A 22,185-nucleotide genomic window follows, 5' to 3' on the forward strand; every position below is an offset into this window, starting at 1 on the left:
TAAATATCTGCCTCCCAAAAACTAGGAAAAATATTATATATTTTTTTATTAATTATTCATATTCCAGAATACATTACAGTTAAGCACTAGCAAAGCTGAATAATAATGATGCAAATGTAAATACATTGTGCAAACAAGTTAAATCAATGAATGTCAGTGGCCAGTTTGATGGGTTTTTTATGTCTTTCATGTAAACTGTATTTGTCTATTGGTTGTCTAGTAACTCTCACACCATAGGATGTCCAGATAATTGATCTCTTTCTCAAACTTGTGGATTCTCAATTAGGTAACCAAGGAATGAGCTACTCTAGGTGAGTCACATCCTGTTTTTCTGTGATAAATATCCTTGCTGGTGCAAAGCCCGTGGACCTTTATTTATGTATTTGAAGGATCTTCTGGTGAAATGGTTCTGGTAGCTGGTAGTCTGGAGTGCGTTTCTTGTACACTTTAACACACTTGCTTCACGTTTAAAGCGCTCTTAAATTTTATTAAAGCATAAACGGAATCAGGGAGTAAAACAAAACATATATTATAACAACTTTATACAGCTCAAAATACACAACAATACAAAATACAAAGTAGAAAACTGTATTGTCTCTTGTTCTCCCCAGAAGAGAGATGTGGAGAGAGGATGGACCTCTCTGCAATACATGAAGGAAGGGCCTTTGTTGTCTCTTTTAGATCTGCTGTGTTATGTTTGGCATTGAGATGAAACTAAATCTGCTGTTTGGCGGTTAGTCTCTGTCTCCATCTGTTGGCCAAACACTGGATATTGTTGTGTGAATGCTAGTGTGTGAAATATAGAACTCTCGCATACCTGCAAACATACGGTTTCATCATTGGTTTCAATTGTTCACACACATACACCTGATACAAATGTGTCTCTGATGCCCCCGTGCTTGGATGGACGTGTGTGTGGTATATTGTTATGTGTGTCAGAGAGCAATGCCTTTGTGGTATCTTTGCTTTTGACATGTCCTAGCAGTATATATATATGTGACACAGTTACTTTATAGGGTTAAGTTTAATTTGAGAGAGAGAGATTTCCTGTTTTTTGTCCCTATAAAGATATGTTCTGGGACTTTTGACGGGGGATGGCTGTAAATATTGATAAACTGAAAAAGGAGTGTCAAAACACTGAAAACTCCATGAGTATTTGTCTCTTTTTCTCCATCAGTAGTGGTCCTCTTTTTATCCAGTTATCCCCAAACCCATCTCTCTGACTGAGAAGACTTCAGCTGTACTGACTCGCTGTTGTCTCCATCTGCCTGCAGCCAAACAAAGGTAAATGAAACAGTGAAACAACAGTAAAAACTACACAAAAGCTCTGTGTCGCAAGCTGTCAATTACCACAGAAAGCTTGTACCATATCTCAGTATATTACAGAAGCTCCAATTATTTTTTATGTCTTATTTTGTCAACTTAATTTTCTTATAATCTCAATTTCAACAAAAGTTGTTTTCTTGAGGTCTTGTTTCCTTTTCTGCTACTTACATTTTTTTTTGGCCGGGCAGTGTATACACTACACTGCTGCCTCATGAGTGAGCGAATTGGTGTTTATTTTGATATTTCTCAAAAAAATTACTTGTTTTTATTATATAATATGACTGCTGGTGGTAAAATTGTGTGCCTCCAGTAATATGTTAATAATATCAAGTACCATATAATACCCATTCATGCAAGTACATTTGTTAACTTGTTTGTTTACAAGTTCTATGCATTACCCTACAAAAGTTTAAGATCGGTTAAAAAAGTTACACTTTTATTCTGCAAGGATGCATTAAACTGATCAAAAGTGTCAAATAAATATCATGGTTTCCACAAACATATTGAGGAGCACAACTGTTTTCAACATTGATCATTTTAAGAAATGTTTCTTGTGCACCAAAACAGCATATTAAGCATTCATAAAATATATTAAAATAGAAAACAGTTATTTTAAATTATATTTCACAATATTACTGACTTTACTGTATTTTTCATCAAATAAATGCAACCTGGCTGAGCAGAAGAGACTTCTTACCGACCCCAAACTTTTAAATGGTAGTGTAAAATATATATATTTTTAAATCACAGAAATTAAATTTGACAAGTAACTGACCTTGCTCGCGATAGCTTTCAGTTTACCCAGTAACGAAGGAGTATTTGAGTAAACGACATCGTCATCATTCTCCTCCCCCTCCCCCTCTGCAAGTGCACAACTGTCCGCTGCTGGCAGCTCACAGTCCTTATTGGCTGACATCACTAGTCTGGAGTATTTATATTCAAGCCTGTTCAAAAAAGAAAAAGATATAAAAAATTTAAAAGCACTTTTTACATCTGAAGCTTCAAAGTTTCCATTGACAGCTTGTTACCTCTTGTTCTTTTTCCAGAAATAGCATGTGAGGGAAACCAAGAGGGCGGCCATGAAGGCTCCGCCCCCAATTCCGGCCTTCACCCATTGGCCGACCACCTCACAGTGGGCAGAGGTCTTGTTCAGGAGCGGAACTCCTTTAGTGCAGAGTTTTGGCTCGTTCCACACATAGAGGGTGTCCTGTCATGAGACAGACGAATGAAAGATCAAGAAGACGTCAAATAAATTGTACTAGATACATTTGTGATACAGTTAGAGATGTACCTGCACTCCTCCTTTGCACGCTCCTTCTATTGAGTGATAGTCAGCTTCAGTGCAGAGAGGACAAGCACTAGAGCTCTCCCAGAGGAAGTGAAACTCACAGCCATTACATGTACCTGCTGGGCACTTGCTAAACACACACAAACACACAGTCAAGAAATGTCACACAAGCAAGAGTGCTGTTGCTGAGTGATGATCAAACTCTTTTTATATAATTAAACATTTAAACGAAGAAATATTTTAGACACAGTATCGGGAGTTACTTTGTAAATTTTTTGCTCTGCTAACAAAAATAGTTCCAAACTAAGCCAAAGTACTAGAATTGACGATTACGTGTCTCTTAAGACATACAAAGTAGTGGTGAGGCATTGCTGATTGAATCAGTGTTCTTGAATTAATCTATTATTAAGTGAATGATTCAATGATTCACTCATAAAAACAGTCACTTGTAACCACTTCTATATAAACTCGCAATTTATATACGAGTTATAAAGTCTGAGGGAAAAATTGTGAGTTTACATCTCGCAATTCTGACTTTTTTCTAGCAATTGCAAGTTTATATCTCGCAATTCTAACTTTATCATTTCAAAATTTAGCTTTTTTTTTTCTCGCAATTATGACTTTATAACACGCAATTATGAGATATAAAATCAGAATTGTGAGATATAAACTCGCATTTGCAAGAAAAAGTGAAAATTCTGACTTTATAACTCACAATTCAGACTTTATAACTCACAATTATCTTTTAAATAGTTTTATTCCGAGGCAGAAACAAGCTTCCATAAAAAACGTAGTGGTTAATGTGTTTACGCATTGTCTTTTCTTTAAGCAAAGAAAATTGTTTGTAAATTTAATTAATCGGTCTGGCAATTTTATATTCATTGCATATTTGCAACTGGCTTGCAAACCTCCAATGGTTTTCGTATTAGCATATATATTAATAACGGAGTTTCACTCATGGGTGATATTTCATTTGTTGAGCTGTGATGATAATTCACCCTATACAAATAATGTAACTGACGTTACACGTCCTGTCTGGGTTTTATTTATAAATAAATTATCCATATAAAAATCTTTTTCTCAATTTACTGAGCTACTCTGCTATGCACATTTTAATGGAACATTAAATGGAAAAAAGTTATGTTAAACTGAATAAATGCACCTCGGCACAGTGAGCTCCCCGCGTGTGCTCTTTTCAGGACTGCAACGCAGAGTCACGACTGTGCTGCGGCCGTTCAGACAGGACGCTGTGGGCTGCGGAGAGCTGAGAGTTGGGGTGAGAAAAAAACATTCATGTTATTAATGTAATATCATTGCACACATCAAATAAGAATTTTTAACAATTTAATCTTTCTTCATTTACCGATAGAAGAAGTTGATATCTGGAACTTTCCGTGACGGCTCAGAGAAGAGGTCTGTGCTGGCAGTGACCCCATCCAGACTGTTATCAACAGACGCTCCTGAGAAATGGAAGCATGAAGAAAGTGAGACACATGTAAGCAATTCAAACACCTCTATTCTGAAGGGAACTAAACACAAAAGTGCTGTGAAAAACAGCTTTTATTGTAGATCAGGGGTTCTCAACTCTGGCCCTCAAGGTCTGCCAAGATTTGCTCTAACCCTAATAAACTCAACAAGCTAATCAAGGTATTCTTTTTTTACTTGGGCTGTGTCCAAAATTGCCCCCTATACCCTCATTTACCATTCCCTACATTAGTCCACTAATATAGTTCGCTTGAGGGAGTGAATGAAAACGAGTGAGCGAATTCGGACACTGAGTGTGCCAGAAAGGTTGCCGCTTTTGCGTAGTTTGTACATTGGTTGTACACTCGTTGTTGCAGTGCATTATGGGACTGAATGAGTGCGCTTGATAACGTCCACTATGGTTTCGAGCACCATTATAAAAGGCTGTCCCCTCACATAATGCCCTATTTAGGGGGTGATTTCAGACACAGCCTAGGAAGCTATAGGCAGGAGAGTTTTATCAAGATTGGAGCTAAATTCTGTAGGAAAGTGGATATTGAGGGCCAGAATTGAGAACCCCTGTTGTAGATTATTGCAGGTTAAGGGTTTTGCTGTGATAAAGGCATTGACACTGATCCCTGAGCAGACTTGCTTAGAGAAGGAGATAACAGACTGACATCAAATTACATTTAAGTAATTTAACGTACACTCCCATTTAAAAGTTTGGAGTCAGCAAGGATGCATTAAATTGATTTGTTTCAAAAACATTTTAAAAATCTCAAAACTTCTGAATGGTAGTGTATGCTAAATAACATTAAATAAGGTTACAGACCACATAATCTCACCAAGGAAAGTGTCAGCCAGGCTGATGGACTGAGACGACAGGGCTGTTCTGAAGCCCCGCCCATCTGCAGGAATGATGGTAGATTGGCACACAAAAGTCTCAACGAAATTGTTGAGATCAGCGGATTCATTTTGCACGTCCTTACTAGACAGATCTGTGACATTGTCAGTGCACACCGCCACCTTCTTCCCCTGCGACAGAGAGTAAAAAGTGCAAGCTGACTTTGTAGATCATCTTAAGAAGTAAAAAAAAGCAATTGTTCCTGTTTCTATTTTCTATTAAAGCAATCTATTATTAGCTAGACTGAAGTCAGTTAAAGATAGAGATGTTTGTATGTGAGAGTACCTCTGCCCCACATAGACTGATATTAAACAGGTGGTAGTATTTGGTTCCCTTGGAGGTGAAACTAGGCCCGTTCATGATTGACCCCACTGAATTTAAGGCACTCAAGTCGTAGGTCAAGGTTCGGTTCTGATCCATATGCGAGAAGGTGCAGTCATTAAAACACACAGAGTGTTCCTGGACACAAACACACACACAAAAAAACACATTTTGGATGTTATATATAGTTATACTGTCATATAGTCATGCATTTCTTCTGATTTTACTCTTACCTTATTGCTCTTGCTACCAGGACCGCATGGCTGACAAGCCTCGAGCCCATAGATGTGATGCCCGGAGAGGAAGGTGTTGGACGGGCACTCCTGGCACTGGTTAGTGTCTTTGTTGATGAAGTGTCCAGCAGGACAGGGGACACAAGAAGAGCCGTCCTGCTGACTCATCATTGCACAGGCGTGGCAACCAGACGCTGAGCCATCCATCGCGTTAGTCACCGTGATTGAGTAGATCTTCGCGATGTCATTTACATAGTGACGCACCTGGGAGAGACAGACAGCGAATGAGAACGTCTTCCATGCAACTAAAAGGTACTTTAGACTCATTTCCAATGTACACTTACATCAATAGCTTTGTTGGTACGTTGGAAAGCCCATGTGTAAGACACAGAAGCATTTTTGGTCATGATGTGGGTGTATGCTTGTCTGAGTTTACTCCCTACCCATGATTCCACAACATTTGTGCTCTTCCTGTTTACATCCTACAGAGAAGACATTGATTAACTTCATTTATCATAATGATTGAGCCACTTGCTGAATTAAATATGGAACATTGTGAGGTAGCATACTACATTTTTAATTTATCTTTGCATACCGCATTACGTTTTTCACATACTATTTATGTTATTGTTTTGTCTTACTATCATAAAATAGAGTTCACAGTCTGCGCTGCAGTTGGTCTCGAAGATAAACGTGATTCGGCCAAACTCAGTAGCTGAAGCATCATCCACAGAAGTAGGAAGTCTGAGTGAGATAAAAGGTGAGGGAATCTGTAAATGTTCTAAGCACAACCAGACTTTTTACACTAGAATTGTAGACTCACTTGAATCCAGGCACTCGTAAATTTAAGATGAGGTAATCGTTATCTGAGCCACCCACTCCACTACGAATATGGTCGCCAGCCACGTCCCAACCTACAGAAGCAAATATGATATATATAATATGCTCGCTTTCTCTCTCTCTCTCTCTATAGTGTATATATATATATACACAAATTTGTAGTACACTTACCATTCATTTCATCACATTTGGAGTTGCCCACATTAAAACAAGATGTTTTCATATTCCTCGGCAGGATGTTCCACCACTTGTATTCATATCCTAAAGAAGGTTCAGTTCCTCCCGGGCATCTTTGACATTCTGTGCCAAATGAAATCTCTGTTATAGAACCAGTAAACCAAATGTGTAACTTAATAATACACACATGTATCTATGTTTATGTGTGTGTCTATATACCTGCGGTACCATCCGAATAAGTCCCCTGTGGGCAAGGTAAACAGGTAGAAGAGTTGTGCATATAGAAGCCAGGATTACAGGGTGGACAGTCCTCTTTCTCTGCAGAAGGTGGCAGTGTCACAGCACCGGTCACATTCTCCACGCACACCTGAGGCTCCACCCACCTGTACAGTATCTGGGTCTAAGATGATACAGTAATATTAACAATTAACAAATTATCCACACAACATTTACAACAAAACACAATCTGCATTATATCCTACCTTGCCTTCACCATCACAGGCTGTGTGGATTTGAAAATAATCTTTTTCTGAACAAGGAGGCCTCTCTTTACACCGTGACCATCCCTCCTCTAGAACACGCACACATGTAGAACAACATTATACACAAACGTGCGCTGAGAAAAGTGTGTTTAAGTTACTGGATTGTATTTGATTTAAGCTAAAATGAACAGTTAACAGTACAGTAGTTTGTTTGGCACAACAAATAATGTAAGAAATCATCTGCATTCGTACGGGAATACTGAGTCTCGGAGCAATGTGTACACGAACTGGCTCCCTTTCCAGAGTAAGTATTCCTGGGACAAAGGTCACATGCGGAAGAGCCTGGAGTTTTACTGAAGGTGCCCGGCCTGCACGGGAAACACTCTGACGTGTACGCCACACCTGCTCACAAAACATGTAAAAGTATAATTGATTTGTCATTAAGAATCATTATATTGATCTGCATTATATTGTCAGAATCTCACACCATCGATCTGGATGTTCTTCAAAAGGACCGGCTTCACTGGTTTGCCACCCAAGAGCATTCCCGTGGTTCTCCAATACAAAATATTCGTTCCTGTCTTCAGATTTACCTGTGACATACAAAGGCTACATTAGATGTCAATTTACATCCAAATACATCAATATTAATATAATAAGCAAGATTCCTAACCGTATGTGTTCCCCATTCTCCGCTGGTGGTGAGTTTGATCCATTTCTCACTCCCTGTCTGGTCCATCTCCTGACACTGGTCATTCTGAATCTGTACCAAAGGTTTTTTTTGGAGTTATATTTTCGCTTACAACGCATTTGTGGAATAAACTGCAAGATGTGTAAAGTAAAACACACAAAGAACTCGAAGAAGACGTTGCTGTCGACATATTGATAGTCAAAGGAGACGGATCCCTGCTTCATGAGATGCACCGCGTACACCAGCGACACTGTGCAGTCGTCGCGATTGGATTCCAAGTGAGTTCCCTGAGCTGTCCATGAAGAACTGCAATTGAACAACACAATGTAAATAGGAAGATCCAGATCTGTAGAAATATTGCAAAAGCCTAGAATAGAATGTACTGATATAAACAGAATATATATTTCAGATTGGCCTGCAACTTGGCACTGACTTGTTGCAGGTCATTGAGTCGTCTCCTGAACCCCCTGAGTCCATGTATGTGGCCAGACTGCTGAATCCTGCAGGGATGGAATCCCACTGGTCGAAACGCACACCACTTCCCAACGAATAAGAGCCAGCCGCGCATGATGTGCACTGCTGGGAGGACATCTCTAAAAACTCCCCAGCTTCACAAGAAAAAGCTGTGCAACAAATAAGAACAGACTGTGTTTGCATACTGACACAATACACTCTTAAAAATAAAGGTTCTTTATTGGCATCGATGGTTCCATGTTCAACTTTTAACATTCATGGAACCTTTCCATAATTGAACACCTTAATAGTGAAAAAGGGTTCTTTAGATGATTAAAATGTCATTCACGCTAAGGAAAAGGGGTTATTTTTAAAACTGTTCAATTAAAGGTTCTTTGAGGAACCAAAAATGGTTCTTCAGTGGCAATGCTGTGAAATCCTCCTTTTAAAACCTTTATTTTTAATAGTGTACACATAAAAGCATTTAAATGGCATGAATTTTATTGTTATTGGGGGCGGTCGGGGCCTAATGGTTAGAGAGCCAGACTGGTGTGTGGGTGTGTCACTAATCACTGCTCCTAATGTGTGTGCACTAACTTGGATGGGTTAAATGCAGAGGACAAATTCCCGAGTGTGTGTTGCCATACTTAGCCTTCCCGTCACTTCACTTGACAAGTACTTTTGATAACTAACTAAATATAAAACCAAGGAAATGCTCCCAGAGCTTTTCTCAAAAGTAACTTCAGCGTTTTTTTATGATCTGGTTTTGCAATTACTTTTAACAACCTGATTTCAATGTGATTTTATGTATGCATGAAGTCAAAAATATAAAAGTATAAAATAATAATTATGAACATGTTCTACTAAAAGTGTCCAAATACTTTTTTATTTTCATTTTGAGCAGCATAGTGTGCTTTGACTTTACTTCAAATATCAAAACCAAGTGGCATTTAATTTAATGTAGTGCATTTTCATTAAGCGTGTCTATATTTGGTTGTTTTCTTACTGCAGTCTGTGCCTCTGACTGGCTCTGGCAGGCCCGTGCAGCTCCCCTGTCTGTGAGGAATGGCAACTCTCCATCTGGAGCCTGTGCTGTCACACTCTGTGTACTCAAAGTAGTAATCTGTCTGAAACACACACAGATATCGACATATTCAGACATACTACATCAAACACACGTTATGGTCATTAAACATGACTATTTCTGGGGGGGGTTTGTTCATAAACCAGCAAAGAAAAGATTAATATTTATATAAAGATTAATATATATATATATATATGAAGAGTTCAGATGCAAAAGCCTCTAAGTGTCATCTGAAATTTTCTTCTAGAATGATCATTTTTATAAAGCTTGTATATTTAAGTTCAGTAATTTCACTTAAATGACAACTAATAGGTAATTTTCATTGCCATTTAAGTGAAATTATTGAACTTAAATATACAAGTTTGATAAAAATGATCATTCTAGAAGAAAATTTCAGATGGCACTTAGAGTCTTTTGCATCTGAACTCTTCATATATATATATAACAATTAAATAAAACACTATTATTTATTTATTCATTAATATTTACTAGAACTATACTATATAATGATAATTATTTGTAATAATTAATTAATAAATTAAAGATTATATGTAACAGAAACATATTTAAAATTCTTTAATCCATTATATATATTATATAAAAAAAATTACTATACATTTCTATGTTCTATATATTCATATATACACATACATAAACATTTAAACAAAGAAATGTATCTTTAATATACTTTCAAATGGAAATGTTTTTGTAATGTTACTACTACTCAACATATGTCTGAAACATGTACAACATTGACCTATTCAGACATTTTGCAGTGAATTGTTTTTGCACATTTTGTAATAGTGTTTAATTTAGTGGCAAAGCACAATGATTATTTTATTTGAGCCACTGGCACAGTTTATCCCTTTACTGTACAACTATCATTCGGTATAAAACAAAACAAAACAAAATAAAAAATGTAATTAAAACAAAATAAAGTAATTAAACGAAATTATATATATATGGGTAATCTTTAGCAAAATAATTGACATGGTTTTATACTTTCAGCAGCAAGAAATATATATAAAATCCTGGATACATGTACCTATCATATAAAAAATGCTCATCTTTTTTCTCATGTGCTCTTATCAAAAACACAGCTTTACAGAATGTGGCCTTTCTAAACATGTGGTCACATGACAAAATTTCTGACATTTTTCAGATTAAGCAGGTGACACATCTTACCCCACTCAGCCCTATCTGATCTTTTACTGTTTCCAAAACACTCAAACTCCCAGGCACATATAACAGATAGCCACGTGTGTGTGTGTGTGTGTGTGTGTGTGTGTACGATCGGAGGGGGGATTAGAACGATCTGCCTTCTGTCCCCGGACAGTCACCAGGGCAACAGCCAGGAGCCCTGCGATTGTTGTCATGACAATCACTCATTGCTAATGGTTGTGGATGGTAATGTATTAGAGTCTGATTTACATTGATAACAACCTGAAATAATGAGGCCACTAAATACCTCCTGTGTGTGCTACGTCTTTGTTGACAGATCTGTTTTGCAAATCAGTTTGTGTTCAATGCCCTGAACACACACACTGATTGTTCTCCTGTCCTTTAGGGGCCTAGTACACACACAAAAGCCAAATCCACTGGATACACACACAAAGGAAGAGCACATGCCATGCATTAAATTACATAACTTAGTATAGCACCAAATGCTGTATAATAGAGTGTGATGAAGTTGTTGGCTACACTGCCTTCAGTAAGGTGATAAATGCATCCCCATGGAGGTGCTTGTCATCTGGTAATGCTTGGTTACAGCACACCCATTATCACTAATGATGCACCTGCACCTGCCACTATCGCCCCAGCCAGCCTCCCTCACATATGCTCTTAAAGGAACAGTTCACCCCAAAATGAAGATGCTGTCATCATTACTCACCCCATGTTGTTCCGAACCCGTATTTTAGATATAAAGAACGTTTTCTATACATTAAAAGCAAATGGTAACTGAGGCTGTCATTCTGCCCAGAATTCATCCTTTGTGGCCCTTTAATGTGCACGTCTTTGTATGCAAACACGGATGAGGCAAATCAGTGTAGGCTACTTGTACATGATCAACACCACAGTCTTTTCAAATCAAATGGAAAGTGGAGATCCAGAGAGGTCATTCGCGTTGTATAAAAATGTTTTAAGTTCGTATGAATCCATTTTACAAGCTCTAAAACAACAGCGCATAACGCACAATAATCGAGCTGTCATCTGATTGGTCAGCTGAGTACCGCGTCATCATATTATAGGATCCTCGTCAGTTTCGGATCTAACCATTTTAATGTCAATAACAAGATGTTCTTTATGCTTTTTCATCCCGTATAATCTTCAAAACCATAACCATTATGTTTGTGTATTAAAAATGAATAATACATAATAACAATAAGCATTTTAGGAGCTCACAGCAATATCATCCGTAGGCTATAACATTTTAGAATGCATTTTAAATAGTTATATCATAAGCAGAAACAAGATTTGTAAGGTTGTGACTGGTTTAAAATGGTCGTGATGTTTAAAATATTTTCCAGAAAGGTGGCATGTTGTCGTTTACCTCTTTACACTGTGGCAGATTCACTGACGCTCGTGCGCAGAGGAAGAGGGTTACAAAGCGCACAAAATAGCAGGATGTCCAAAGCGCCCTCTTCTCCATCTCATAAAGGCAGGAATTACAGAAAAACAAGGAATGCCTAGGATCTAAGTAAAGATAACGAGGTTTCGCGATGTCTATGCATAAACTACAGACTGAGATGCGAACACGCCGCTCTCTGCTCAACGATAAGCTCCTACTGTAGTTGCGCTTACGGGGCTTTGATTGACAGGGAGCGTCTGACGTCACGATAGTCTAGTCTCTCTCTGTCAATTCACATCTTTTATTTAGGCCAGGTTAATCTTTTTGTAATACCTCAGGCATTAAGGATTCACAAATGACAATGTTCCACTAAAAAAACCTAACTGTGTATTTCTAATATAAATACAATTGCTTATAAAATGCCTGGCATTGGATTGTTCAATGGTCTATATATGATGCTTTGTTAATGCATAAAAAGTTGAACACTCACACGATGCTCTTTTATTATTTACAGTGACCCTCAGTAAGACAGTCATGTTGTAAGGGCACCAGAGACAATGCACAATAAATAATTCAGTAATATTACACCATTACACAATCTCATTTATTTACTGTCATTATATAAACAAAACAAGTTAACCAACAGGAAACTACAGTGCAGTTAAGTGGAACTTCATGCCATCCATCCATCCATCCATCCATCCAGCTATCTATCCATCCATCCATCCATCCATCCATCCATCCATCCATCCATCTCTATATATATGTGTATATATATATATATATATATATATATATATATATATATATATATATATATTAGGGCTGTCAAATGATTAATCGCGATTAATCGCATCCAAAATAAAAGTTTGTGTTTACATAATATATGTGTGTGTGTACGGTGTATAATTATTTTCTATATATAAATACACACACATGCATGTATATATTTAAGAAATATTTGCATGTATATAATGTGTATATATATTTATATTATATATAATTTATATTATATATAAATATTTAATATATAAATAACACATTTTTCTTAAATGCATGTGTGTGTATTTATATATAGAAAATAATTATACTCCATACACACACATATATTATGTAAACACAAACTTTTATTTTGGATGCGATTAATCGTTTGACAGCCCTAATATATATATATATATATATATATATATATATATATATATATATATATATATATATATATATATATATATATATATATATATATATATGTATATATATGTATGTAAAACAGACCCTTCGTTCTTTATTTATTTTATTTTTTTGTAAGAATCTTGTAAGACTATCACCGGTGATCATAACAACTTTCACACTATCACAAAGATGAAACCTATAAAGGGAAATCACACATTTTCATTTCAAAATTGTTGCAGCAAAAATATTTCGTTGTTAATTTGAAATCAAGTTGAGTATTGTATATCACATTCCAGCTCATAAATGTTCTGACAATGTTTTTCTATGTAAATAAACAAATGAATAAATCCATATTTGATTTGAACAAGCCCCATAATGAACAGCAGATGGCGCTGTTGATACAGCCACCAATCTGATATCGTCTCAATGCGCCATCAGCTTGTGTTTAGGTGTTTAACCTACATAGTAAAACCTTTAATTCTACAGACGAGTTTATGTAATATAAGGTGTCAAGTCACATAAACGTGCACTTTAGACAGACTCACACTCGAGCAAAAAATAAATAAAAAAAACGGAAGTCACCACCGGGCTTCTGTAGATACTTCCGCTCTGAATGAGGAGAGGAAGAAAAAAAAAAAGCGTATTTTCCTCCATCCTGGTATTTGCCTTCATCCTGGTCACTGCGAAGTCCCCGTACCCAAAACAGGAAGTAAGTACCAAAATCATAGCTAAATTTCACTTTCGCTCGCCCCTGTGCGCTGGAGCTGTATTGTTTTATTCTTTACGTTAAAAAACAATGCTCGCGCTTCGAATAAATGTCGTCGCTACTTCAAGGCGTCATGATACACATAAAAATGGCGTCTCATTATTTCTCATCTGCTTATATTAAATGAGAATATAGGAAATTAACAATAAGTCAATACGCAGAATGGTGTATAATATTATTTTATGCTGATATTATTCAGTTTGTCCACAAAAAAATATATATTTACCATGGTCTCGAGTCGTGCATTTGTGTGTTTCATTCAAGTTTGCAGTGCACTGGTTTAAATGTCTTGTGGATCTATGGTGGAAATAAATACAGCAGCAAACTGTCTGAATTAAAATGGCAACATTTTTACATTAGTTTAATCAATGAATATACAATACAATACAAATAAAGTGTTAATGCTTACCTTTAGCATATTATAAGTGAGTCTTGTGTGTGTGTCAATTAATTAACCTGTAGGCTGAGCATGAACACAGGGGATGTCCCGGCAACTGTGACCCTTGAATCCGTCAATTCTGTCACATTTACTCAGGACACTGATGGAAACATAATTCTGCACTGCCCTCAAAATGGTAAAACTCACCCGTGACTTCATTCTATTGTGCTTTACAAGACATTTTGTCTTTGTATTGTAAGTATTTGTTTCTATAATATTCTTGCATGTTTTGGACATGTAGATGTGGAGGACCTGGGTTCAGACGGGACCACTGAACCTGTTCACAAACGACTGCGACTGTCCCATGAAGACGGAGAAGACCCTCAGGACTCTACCTCAACCGAGTACTCTGTTGTCACTCTGCCAAGTGAGTAGAAACACACATGGACATGTGTGTACACAGTTTATGCCAAATGATAATGCAAATATTGACTGTTTTTAAATCATTTTCCTGTCAGTTAAACAGATAGTCACTCATGAAATGTCTTTAGTTAAACTGATGTTGATTAAAATTTTAATGTAATATTTATAAATGCATGTCTATGTGGTGATGCAGCCTGAATCATAATCACACCTTGTTCGTTCGTATAAAGCGTGGCTTGACTTGACTATATCATGTCTAAATAACAAATAATGACATTTATTTACTGATAATATTTTAATATTTAACTTAAAATGACACACACACAAAAAATCAACTATAGAAATTGCACCCATCACTTGCACTGAACTGTAAAGATGAATATTTTATGAACTGGTTTGTGCTGATTTCAGTTACAGAAGGTGATGAAAGCTTCGAGGTGACAATGACTGCGACAGAGATGAGAGATGGGGAGCTGGAATCAGATGATCCTTCTGAAACACCGGTAGAAACCCAAGTGCATATGTTTATGAGTATCACCGTTCAGTGCTAGCTTTGCATGATTTAAATAATATTTTAAATAATCAAGACAGATGTAAAACTTCTGTTTGTCAACAGGATAAGGATTCTCCTGGGCAAAAGAAAGGTGAAGATGTATCAGCTGTCAGTCAAGCCTGGTTCACCACGAAAGAGGATAAAGACACACTGGTTAACAAGGGTAAGTTTGGTATATTCTGCATATATACAGATCTGTATTATCATACAAACTCAGCATTAGAAATATAGGACCTGATATCAATATGCACAGTCATAGTATTTGTCATATATCCTCAGGTCACAAATGGAAGCAGGGTATGTGGTCAAAAGAGGAGATTGATCTCCTGATGAGCAACATAGAGCATTATCTAAAGGTGAGTATTATTTATGAATGCATCACATTTGCTGGTGGTGCCATCTTTGATTTGCTTCATCCGTCTGTGCTTCCGAACCCAGAACCGAGAGATCCAGGACCCTGCGGAGATCATCTTTGAGATGTCTAAAGAGGAGAGGAAGGATTTTTACCGCAGTATAGCGTGCGGTTTGAACAGACCGCTGTTTGCTGTATACAGACGCGTACTACGAATGTACGATAACCGAAACCACGTAGGCAAGTAAGGACATAGTTGATTTTATTTCTCTGTTAAAACAGATTTACAAACCATATATATATATTCAGCAAAAATGTCTGTTGTAATATTTCATATGTGCTTTTCTTGTCATTTAGATACACTGATGAGGAGATCAATAAATTGAAAGAGTAAGTTGAGCTATGAATCTTGAATGCCATTAGTGTAATCTGAATTTGTGAGTCTACATTGTCAGATTTCGTGTGTGTTTTGTGTGTTATTAGGCTAAGGGAGAAACATGGAAATGACTGGGCTACCATCGGGGTGGCACTTGGCCGGAGTGCATCGTCTGTGAAGGACCGCTGCCGACTCATGAAGGACACATGCAACACCGGTCAGTTCCCCCAAATTTTCATTTGAGTGTTTTATAGTTTCATTTATATTAGTTTCTATTATACTAGGAGAAACATATCCATTTGAAAGTATATTAAAGATACATTTCTTTGTTTTATATAAATGTATATGTATGTATATATAATATATAGAACATAGAAATGTATAGTAATATTTTTTTATATAATATATATAATGGATTAAAGAATTTTAAATATGTTTCTGTTACATATAATCTTTAATTTATTAATTAATTATTACAAATAATTATCATTATATAGTATAGTTCTAGTAAATATTAATGAATAAATAAATAATAGTGTTTTATTTAATTGTTATATATATATATATATATATATATATATATATATATATATATATATATATATATATATATATGAAGAGTTCAGATGCAAAAGCCTCTAAGTGCCATCTGAAATTTTCTTCTAGAATGATCATTTTTATGAAGCTTGTATATTTAAGTTCAGTAATTTCACTTAAATGGCAATTAATAGGTAATTTTCATTGGCATTTTAGTGAAATTACTGAACTTAAATGTACAAGCTTGATAAAAATGATCATTCTAGAAGAAAATTTCAGATGGCACTTAGAGGCTTTTGCATCTGAACTCTTCATATAATGTATGTTTATTTAAAAAAAAATGTTGTAATAGTTTTGTATTAATTAAAAAATATAAAAAATCATTAGTTTAATATTATTATAAATTATAACATTTATTATACATTTTATATATAAAACCTATTATTCATTTACATATTATTTATATATATATATTATTTATATATATATATATATATATATATATATATATATATATATATATATATATATATATATTACACAACTATAAACAATTTTTGCTTTTAAAAAAAGGTGTGGGTGACACTAATATCTTCTTAAACTCCCACGCGTTAGGAAAATGGACAGAGGAGGAAGAGAGAAGGCTGGCAGAGGTGGTCCACGAGTTGACTGGCACGGAGGCGGGTGATGTTGTAACTCAGGGAGTCTCTTGGGCGTCCGTGGCTGAACTTGTCGGCACTCGTTCAGAGAAGCAGTGCCGCTCCAAATGGCTCAACTACCTTAACTGGAAACAGAGCGGTGGGACAGAGTGGACCAAAGATGACGATATCAACCTTGTACGCAGGTCGGTCACAGCAAAAGGGCCAGCATGGACGGTACTGTAAATCTGTTCACAAACTAAATATGAATCATTAATCGTAACTCTGTATGAGCAGGATAGCCGAGCTGGATGTGGAGGATGAAAATGACATTAACTGGGACATCCTGTCTGGTGGGTGGAGCAGCGTTCGCTCGCCTCAGTGGCTCCGGAGCAAATGGTGGACCATCAAAAGACAAGTGGCCAATCACAAGGAACTTCCCTTTCCCGGTGAGTCTTCAGAGTTCAGCGTGTGTGCTATAATGCGAGTTCAGACTCTGAAGAGCAATGTTCTCTGTGTGTGTAGTCTTGTTGAAAGGGCTGCAGGATGTGGTGGAGGCACCGCCATCTACGATGAACAAAGTCGTGGTGGTTGGCTCCCGATCGGCTAATGCGTCGCCCAGCCCCGTCACTGCACTACAGATCCCGGTCCAGATTCCAGTGCAGATCACACATGTCTGTGAGTGAAAGAATCATGTGACTGTGCTTTCAGTGAACTGCTTGTGATGTTTCTTGCAGCTTGCAGGTTGAGGGGACATTAAGGGTTATGTGAGTTTAATAGATTCGATGTGAACAGTCACAATGCTCATTTCCTCTTTGCACAGCTTCTTCAGACGGTGCCAGTGGCACTTCAGACAGTGAAACCATCACATTGAACTCCGGAGCCTTACAGACCTTTGAATTACTGCCTGTGAGTCTCTCAGATTTCATTTTGATCATTTTTGTTTTTAAAACTATGATGATTATTAAATAATTTCAAGCTGAATTTATTAATAATTAGTGTCATTTCCTCCCTAGTCATTTCACCTGCAGCCCACTGGCACCCCTGGAACTTATTTCCTCCAAACAGGAACCAATCAGAGCCTCCCTCTCACACTCTCAGCCAATCCCACGGTCACACTCACAGCTGCAGCTTCGCCGTCTTCACCAGACCAGATTATTTTACACAGCCTCACGGTAAAACTTCTGTGTGTATAAGGGCTATTATAGCTAACTAAAACTATTAAAAACACATTTGTTTACGGAAATAAAATAACATTATTTATTTTCTCTTTCCTCATCAGACTGACACTGAGAATGTGACCGTTCAGATGTCCCACCCTGGCATTATCATCCAGACGGTGACCTCAGAGGACCTCTCGGACCCTCTCGGCCAATCAGAGCTGGAGGGAGAGCAGGAGCTCGTGAAGGAAGAGCCTTCGGAAAACCAAAACAACTCTGGGGAAGAGGAGCAGAGTGATGAGAGATCAAATGATATACAAGGAGAAAAGGTATAGTCTTTTTTTAAACTCCTTCCAAAAATTCTCATGCCACCTTCCCGTTAATGTAATTCTCCTTCGTTGGTTTAGACTCTAGACTCTCCTAAAGTGGAGGAAACGGTAGAGAGTTCTGGGATGGATGAAGGAGCCGTCCTCATGGTTCCGTCTCCAAGCAGCTTTATTCCATCTAATCAAGACCTCAGCACCAATTCTGTCCTGCCCCTTGGAACGCTGACGGGTACTGCTGTTTACTAGTCGACTGTGACTATGTTTGAGAAGTTATTTAGAAGGCTAACGGGTAGTGAAAGCACTTTGACCATTTGTTTTTCCATGCAGATCCCATTCTGGAGAACCAGGAAGAGGGATCAAACTGAAGCATCACTATTGGAACGGTTGCCATGGTAACCAGGATGGGATTTCCAGCACAACAAAAAGACACAAAACACTGACTTAAGTGGATAGGGAGAAATGCCGCATGCAGGATCATCCAAACATCATCGGATAGACTTGCGTGCATCAAAACACTTTTTCAGTATTTATCTATCATGCAAGTTCCTGAGCCTCATCTGTGTCTCAGTGCAGTTAAGAACATGAAATAATCTGATTAAGCAACTCTTGTTTTTTATGGTGTATTTAAAATTATGCGTTCATTATTTTAAGTGTTGTTTTTTTGTCTATGTATATCTTGACTAGTTTTTGTAGCCTACTTTCCTGCTTAACAGTAATACTTGATGAAGCTGCGTGAAGCTGCACTGTTGATATTAGAGAGGTTGTACATGAATGTTTGTGTCATTCCAAATGTCCACTTAAACTAAATGGCCATAATTTATCATCAAATGGTTTAAATATTTACCTTACCTGTAAATTAGTACCTGTGTGTTTATTTATTGAATAAACAAAATGTCACCACTTGCATGTCATTCATTGCTGTTTACCCATTCAGATGATCTGTTCTTATTAATACAATTAATTGGACTATAAGAGCTCAGAGATTAAGTAACAGGGCAGTGGATGTGAATGTTATTGGTTAAATCTCCATTTGTCCCCAAAATTTACCTAAATTACTGCGCCAGAAAAGCTGCAGTGTTTTTTTGTTTTGTTTGAGGTCCTAAAGGATCAAATGTGTAATTACTGCAACATAAATTCCAAAAATTTTGATTATGGGTGCCGGCTTGTGAACATACATGATAAGTATAATTTTAAATGAATAAAAATCAAAACTCAGTTGTCTCACCTCCGAGTCCTCAGTTTTGTGGTTTAATTTTTTGATGCAAATACACGCATTGGCCACAAGAGGGAGCTGATGAACACCTATATCTCACCTAGTCTTAGTGTGTACAAAATAAATAGAGACTTTTGCTTTGCGTTTGCAAATATTAAAGCAGGCGAGATGTTTCGGAATTAATTTAAAACGTAAACTCAACCAACTTTCAATCTCTCGGTCGGCACTGTATGACAAAAACTGAAGTGCAGTTTTCCATCCTCTCCACTAGGCGGCGCAAGTAGAATCACGTTCAGTCTGACTGAGACACCTTCGGTGCTTGACAACAACATGACGCCGTTTGATGACAGTCTCCACAGCACGTGCAGTTTTAAGTACAGATTTTGCAGATAACAGCTCAGTGAGAGATACTTAATGTCTTTAAACAGCATCCAGCTCAACAAAAGAGAGACCCGCTGCGGGAATCGAGTGTCGCTAGTAAGTATCCTGCAGCACAAAGTGAAATATTCTTGTAAAATGACTTGCACGCGCTATAAAAGTCCTTACGTTTTGTAAAAGTCATTGATACATTAGTTATGCTGAAATGTCATAGCAGGGCTCGTCTGTCAGTTCATTTACATTCATGTTATTATTATGGATTGTGTTGAACACTACAAAATGAACGCACATGGACTAAAAGCAAAAAGAAAAAATATATATATTGATGATGGTGTCCTTTAAATCTGGTTGTTTTCCAAGATACTTGTTATTCGACAGCTAATTATATATGAAGGCAGTTTATCACAGGTTTATCACAGACAGACTGTGTTTACATGCTGAACTCACTGACAGCTTTAGAAAAACTAATGTTGCGTTACATTTATAAGCTGTTAATGTATCGCCATCAGATATTTATATCCTCCTGGGACCCAAGAATAGACTTTTGTCCACTGTAGTGGACATTATATTTTAGTGAATTTCTCTGACATCATGTCACATGACACAACCTGGGTGTCCTGTAAAGAGCACTTTCAGGACTTTTCAGAGATACCAAATGTTTGGAGGTTTCACCATGAAAACAACTTCTCTCCTTGGTCTTTTAAAATGTCTGACATTAATTTAGTGATCAAATGTAGCATTCTTATGGAAATATGATAATATATTGTAATTATAATTTAAATTGGACTACTTTTCAAATTGTAATTCATAAAACAACATCTCAGGAAAACGTTAAGGGGTTTCAAATAAAAAAAAAATCTTTCTGTTCCAGAACAGGGCGTTGATTTCAAACGTGTCCACTGTAGAGGACACCTGGGGCTCGTTCTTCGTACGTCGCTAACTCAGTTACCTGGATTTGATTGTTGACGATTTGGCATGATCTTGGATCGTTTGGTTCTTCGAAGCTCATCCTGGACTTGCTGTCATAGCAACACATGCGCAAGCTCAAACCTGCTCGGGAGCAGGCTTATTTCATGTAAACAGGATTAGATCCCGGCTTCATAAGCGGAGCTGATGCGGGAAGTCCAGCGCAGCGCGATAGTGCACTTTCTGAGATGTTTTTTTTTCTTTCTCGTGACTCGTGAGATTGTCGTTTACATTATTAAATTGTTGGAAACGCACATTTATTTTCGACTTGTCGGAGTCTGGCTTTAAATACAGCACAAACTGTTTGCATTGCCCTAAGATTATTTGCGAGTTTCCTTTACACCAGTGGCGTAGGTTTGATTTTGAAATTGGTGGGGACGGGGACATCATTATAAATATATTTTAAGTTTTGATCGAAATTATTGCTAAGGATATATCAGTGTCACTGGATATTGGTAGGGACACGTCCCTAGCGTCCCTACTAAATTCTACGCCCCTGCTTTACACTATTGGAGATGCGGAGAAGTTGATGGAAAGGGCTGTCTGTCGTGTCATTTGGAGTTTACCTGGCGCTTTTAGGTTTAAAAAACAGTGGTTTTTTTTTTTTTTTTTTTTTTTGGCATTTCCAAGCCACTTTAGACCCAATGTTGTAAAGCAGTTTTTTTTAAAGCAAATTTTTTTTTTAGGCTATCATCATTTTTTATGAAGATCATACAATCATGACCATGCCGATTACAGTATGTCACTCAGGCTTCACTAACGTGATTGGTACCATAGACTATAGGCTGCCATCAAGGCCTCAATGAAGGGGATTATGTGAACAGAAAGGGGGATTATGTGAACAGAAAGGGGGTTCACAATGTAAATGTGCAGCCCAGTTACAATTGGGATTCTTAATATTCCAGATTAATAATATTATATCAAATTAAAAAAAAGGCAGTTGACAAATCTTCCATAATCACAAATGTGAAAGCAAAAAGGTCAGGATCTGTGCATGACTTAAGAATTTTCAGAGATTCACATTCCTGCACATTATTTGAAAGTGGTAAGGAAAGTTCCACAATTAAATATCAAGCTCACTGTATTACATACACTTATTGATCCTAACAGAAC

The 22,185-nt window shown here is 37.1% G+C and overlaps 2 protein-coding genes across 3 annotated transcripts; one reads left to right on the forward strand and one right to left on the reverse strand.

The window, feature by feature from the left end:
• Window positions 1–50: 50 nt before the first annotated feature.
• Window positions 51–12,071, reverse strand: elapor2b (endosome-lysosome associated apoptosis and autophagy regulator family member 2b). 2 transcript variants are annotated; one of them, XM_079868735.1, is made up of 22 exons: window positions 11,815–12,071; window positions 9,186–9,306; window positions 8,160–8,349; window positions 7,885–8,032; window positions 7,709–7,798; window positions 7,523–7,628; window positions 7,288–7,437; window positions 7,036–7,124; window positions 6,773–6,953; window positions 6,548–6,676; window positions 6,360–6,450; window positions 6,178–6,280; window positions 5,881–6,018; window positions 5,537–5,800; window positions 5,268–5,441; window positions 4,924–5,113; window positions 3,978–4,074; window positions 3,777–3,878; window positions 2,618–2,744; window positions 2,355–2,533; window positions 2,102–2,270; window positions 51–1,268 (listed from the first exon to the last, which is right to left on the reverse strand). In XM_079868735.1, exons 1-22 carry the CDS (start codon window positions 11,911–11,913, stop codon window positions 1,200–1,202), a joined length of 3,006 nt encoding a protein of 1,001 aa, XP_079724861.1. In that variant the 5' UTR covers window positions 11,914–12,071; the 3' UTR covers window positions 51–1,199. The 2 variants fall into 2 exon arrangements, with proteins under 2 accessions (XP_079724861.1, XP_079724862.1); XM_079868736.1 differs by lacking the exon at window positions 11,815–12,071 and adding an exon at window positions 11,155–11,450.
• Window positions 12,072–13,396: 1,325 nt separating this feature from the next.
• dmtf1 (cyclin D binding myb-like transcription factor 1) lies at window positions 13,397–19,745 on the forward strand. The gene is made up of 17 exons (XM_079868192.1): window positions 13,397–13,714; window positions 14,234–14,346; window positions 14,452–14,577; window positions 14,985–15,076; window positions 15,190–15,289; window positions 15,406–15,482; window positions 15,565–15,722; window positions 15,836–15,868; window positions 15,962–16,071; window positions 17,007–17,235; window positions 17,327–17,478; window positions 17,555–17,707; window positions 17,853–17,938; window positions 18,046–18,204; window positions 18,312–18,518; window positions 18,597–18,744; window positions 18,843–19,745. Exons 2-17 carry the CDS (start codon window positions 14,241–14,243, stop codon window positions 18,878–18,880), a joined length of 1,974 nt encoding a protein of 657 aa, XP_079724318.1. The 5' UTR covers window positions 13,397–13,714; window positions 14,234–14,240; the 3' UTR covers window positions 18,881–19,745.
• The last annotated feature ends 2,440 nt before the right edge of the window (window positions 19,746–22,185 follow it).

This window comes from Squalius cephalus, assembly GCF_949319135.1.
Source record: "Squalius cephalus genome assembly, chromosome: 4".
NCBI classification, from domain to species: Eukaryota; Metazoa; Chordata; class Actinopteri; order Cypriniformes; family Leuciscidae; genus Squalius; species Squalius cephalus.

Coding starts and splice junctions, on each gene's coding strand:
- elapor2b (XM_079868735.1), bottom strand. CDS start 11,913: ATGGAGAAGAGGGCGCTTTGGACATCCTGCTATTTTGTGCGCTTTGTA. Junction 8,033..8,159: donor GACTCAATGACCTGCAACAA/GTCAGTGCCAAG, acceptor GTTCAATTGCAG/TTCTTCATGGACAGCTCAGG. Junction 2,271..2,354: donor TTCTGGAAAAAGAACAAGAG/GTAACAAGCTGT, acceptor TTTTTTGAACAG/GCTTGAATATAAATACTCCA.
- dmtf1 (XM_079868192.1), top strand. CDS start 14,241: ATGAACACAGGGGATGTCCCGGCAACTGTGACCCTTGAATCCGTCAAT. Junction 17,236..17,326: donor GATATCAACCTTGTACGCAG/GTCGGTCACAGC, acceptor CTGTATGAGCAG/GATAGCCGAGCTGGATGTGG. Junction 18,745..18,842: donor GCCCCTTGGAACGCTGACGG/GTACTGCTGTTT, acceptor TTTTCCATGCAG/ATCCCATTCTGGAGAACCAG.